The sequence below is a fragment of the Oryza sativa genome, chromosome 5, assembly GCF_034140825.1.
Source record: "Oryza sativa Japonica Group chromosome 5, ASM3414082v1".
NCBI lineage: Eukaryota > Viridiplantae > Streptophyta > Magnoliopsida > Poales > Poaceae > Oryza > Oryza sativa.
Genome location: NC_089039.1, coordinates 19,970,342 through 19,973,621, shown reverse-complemented (window position 1 = coordinate 19,973,621; position 3,280 = coordinate 19,970,342). Strand labels below are relative to the sequence as shown.

The 3,280-nt window shown below is 58.1% G+C and overlaps 1 protein-coding gene across 1 annotated transcript; it reads right to left on the bottom strand.

The window, feature by feature from the left end:
• Positions 1-248: 248 nt before the first annotated feature.
• On the bottom strand, positions 249-3,047 carry LOC4338764 (gibberellin receptor GID1-like). Its single transcript, NM_001420504.1, has 2 exons — positions 2,587-3,047; positions 249-1,943 (listed from the first exon to the last, which is right to left on the bottom strand). The coding sequence occupies exons 1-2, from the start codon at positions 2,623-2,625 to the stop codon at positions 918-920; spliced, it is 1,065 nt and encodes a 354-aa protein (NP_001407433.1). The 5' UTR covers positions 2,626-3,047; the 3' UTR covers positions 249-917.
• Positions 3,048-3,280: the final 233 nt, after the last annotated feature.

Sequence of the window (3,280 nt, the reverse complement as noted above, 5' to 3'; positions counted from 1 at the left end):
TGTCTACATAAAAATATATTTAACAATGAATCAAATGATAGAAAAAGAATTAATAATTACTTAAATTTTTTTAATAAGACAAACGGTTAAACATATGCTTAAAAAGTCAACGTCTTCAAGCATTTTGAAACGGAGGGAATAAAGAAAAAAGATCAGAAGGGAGACGACGACGACGACCCAGCGTGCAAATGCTTTATACCCTAAAAAGGACTAGTACGAGTGAGCAAGAGAGTGAGCAAGCATGGATTGAGAGTGAGCAAGAGAGCACCATCCAATCCTGTTAACAAGAAAGAAGATAAAACTAGAACATCAACAGCAACAAAAGGGGCATGCCTCCTCAAATCTCCTTGTTGATCGATCACTGTACACATAACGTTAGATAGCAACTTTCCTCTCTTTGGAGTACATGGAGAAGATGGATGGAATGCGAGATTAAAAGAAAAAAAAACATGCTTCTTCTCTCCATCAACCAAAGTCACAACAGTAGTAGTACTAATGGAGGCATGCATGACAGACATGGAACTACCCTCAACTTGTCTTGACTACACTGACCCCAGGCAAAACATGGAAAACATGGATCAAAGAACGATCCAAACCACAAAAAAAGAAAAGGATGAACGATGATTAGTGGAACAAGGACGACGACGACGGACGACTTTCTTCTTCTTCCTCGACGCAACCGAGTCACCATTTGATTAGAGCTGATCAGACAGCATGGAGCTAGCTTCTCCTTCGCCACACAAGAGCAGACGACGGCATTGCGATCCCAAGCAGCAGCAGTAGTATAGGAGGTAGTAGTAGTAGTAGTAGTAGGTACTATAACAAAGTCAAGCTGAATTACCATCTTCCCTATAAGGAGTATTTGTGTTGGAGACGACGATCAGCGAGGGGGGAGAGGGAGAGGGGCTGTATATGTACTAGTAGTAGAGGTTAGCGTTGAGGAAGTCGGAGATCTCCTCCATGACCTCGTGGTAGTGGACGGTGTTGGGCAACAGGTAGAACCCCACCGTGGCGTTCTCGCATTGGACAACCTTGACGTGGTGGCCGTCCTCCCGGAGGGCGTCGGCGTAGGCGAGCTGCCGGTCGCAGGTGAGGTCCAGGCCCGACACGATGATGAGGCTCTTGGCGAAGGGGAGGCCCCCGAGCCGCCGGCCGTTCGGGCCGAACGGGTTGCACGCCGGATGGTCCCGGTCGGCGTCCTCCGGCAGGTACGCCTTCCAGTACCAGTCCCTGTCCTGGAGCGTCACGAAGTACTTGCCGTCGAGCCGCCGCTCCGACTCCGTGCGCTCGGTGCCGCCGAACATGGCGTTGAGCAGGATGTTGCCGCAGACCTTGACGCCCTCGTCGGCGGCGCGGACGGCGACGTGGTGGGCGATGTTGCCGCCGGAGCTGTCGCCGGAGAGGAACACGCGGGCCTGCGCGTCGCCGCCGCTGCGCATGAACGGCTGCGACATGACCCACTTGAGCGCGGTCCACCCGTCGTCGTACGCGCACGGGTAGCGGTGCTCCGGCGCGCGCCGGTAGTTGACGGACACCACGACGCCCTTGCTCAGCTTCACGAACCGGCGGCACAGACTGTCGTAGATGGTCGAGCTGGCCGACGAGTGCACGAAGCTGCCGCCGTGGAAGAATATGATCACCGGGAACGGCTCCGCCGCTGGCGCGTCCGTCAGGAACTCAAGGATGGGCCGCGTCACCGCCGCCGCCCCCTCCTCCGCGTCACCCTCCGCCGCCGCCCGGTAGATGCGCACCTCCAGCCCCACCGACTGGTCGATGATGTGGTCGAACGACGACACCCCCTCCAGCGGCCGCGCGTTCGCCGGCACCCTCCTGTCCAGGTACTCCCCGAGGTCCCGCTCGAACGTCCCGTCCGCCCGCCGCAGAATGTTGTACGACAGCTTGAAGTTGGAGATGAGCACCCATGTGTGGAGCGGCACCACCGTCTGCACCACAACCAACCACAACCACAACCACAGTGAGCGACCCTCTACTACTACTACTATCTCGCAATCGCGGAAGCGAAACCAGAGCAATCAATCAATCGGTGTGCATATGCGTATGTTTTTCTTTGCTGATTCCTGCTCGGACAAAAAAGAAACAACCCCCCCCCCCAAAAAAAAAAAAAAACCCAATGCGAGAGGCGCTTGCCACAAAGATGCAAGCTTTGGCGCGCGCGAACGCTCCCAACCAACACGGGCGGCCGCGGTGATTGTGAATGGGGGTTTCTTCCGGCTTTGTTGGGTAGCTGCCGCTGCGGCCGGCAGCAGGCAGGCAGTATTACCACCACCACAGTTCACCACCCGCCCTAAAACGGCCGAGGCAAGCACGAGGGGGGATAAAATTGGGGCTGAGCCCAAAGGGGAAAGAAAAGGCAGCGATTGACCGCCAAATCGCAGGCCAGGCCGGCCCCAATCGATCCTTCCCCCCGCAAACCATAAAGCGAGCGGGGCGCGCGCGGCGGCGCAAATCAAGAACCCCAACCGCGACCGCCTCGGCCGCGGCCTAATCCGGAGGCGACAGACACGGACACACACGCCACCGCGGGAGAGAGAGCGGAAGGGGTTCAAGAAGGAAGAGCACACGCACCTTGCACTCGTTGCGGTTGACCTCGTCGCTGCCGGCCATGGCGGAGCGACGCGGGCGGTCGCTCGAGAAGGGAGGAGATTCCCCGGCCGCTCGGGGGTACCCACCCAACAGCCTCAGCTAGCAACACCACACACCCGCCCCGCAAGATCTCCCGGAGGGCACCCTCTCCTCACGCCATGGGGGGGTCCCCCGACCCAAGAACCGCCCTCCCCCGAGGATCCCTCTACCTCCTCCGGCGGCAACCCGCCGCCCGATCTCTCACCACCACCTCCTCCTCAGCAACCACCCCACCCCACCCCACCTCCTCCTCCCCCAAATCCACCCCACCAATCTCGAGTGTGCGAGGCAGGAGGCGGCGAGAGAGAGAGAGGGACAGAGAGCAGAGCTCGCGAGAGAGCCGAACCCGCCCCCCCGCGCGCGCGCTGTGGTGTTCGGCACGGAGAAGGCAACGAACAGGGAGAGGGGGGGGGGGGGGGCAGGGGGAAGAGGTGGGGGGTAATAGCGAGGAGGAAGAGGAGGAGAGGACGGAGGAGACGACAAAACCGGGCGGCTGAAAAAGTAAAACTTGTGGAGGTGGGCCCCCACCCCTCCCTCCTCCCCCACTTCCCCTCTCCAATATTTTTCTCCCTCTCTCTCTCTCCCCTCTACTACTACTACTCCTTTCTCTCTCTCTCCAAGCTTCTTTCTCTCTCTC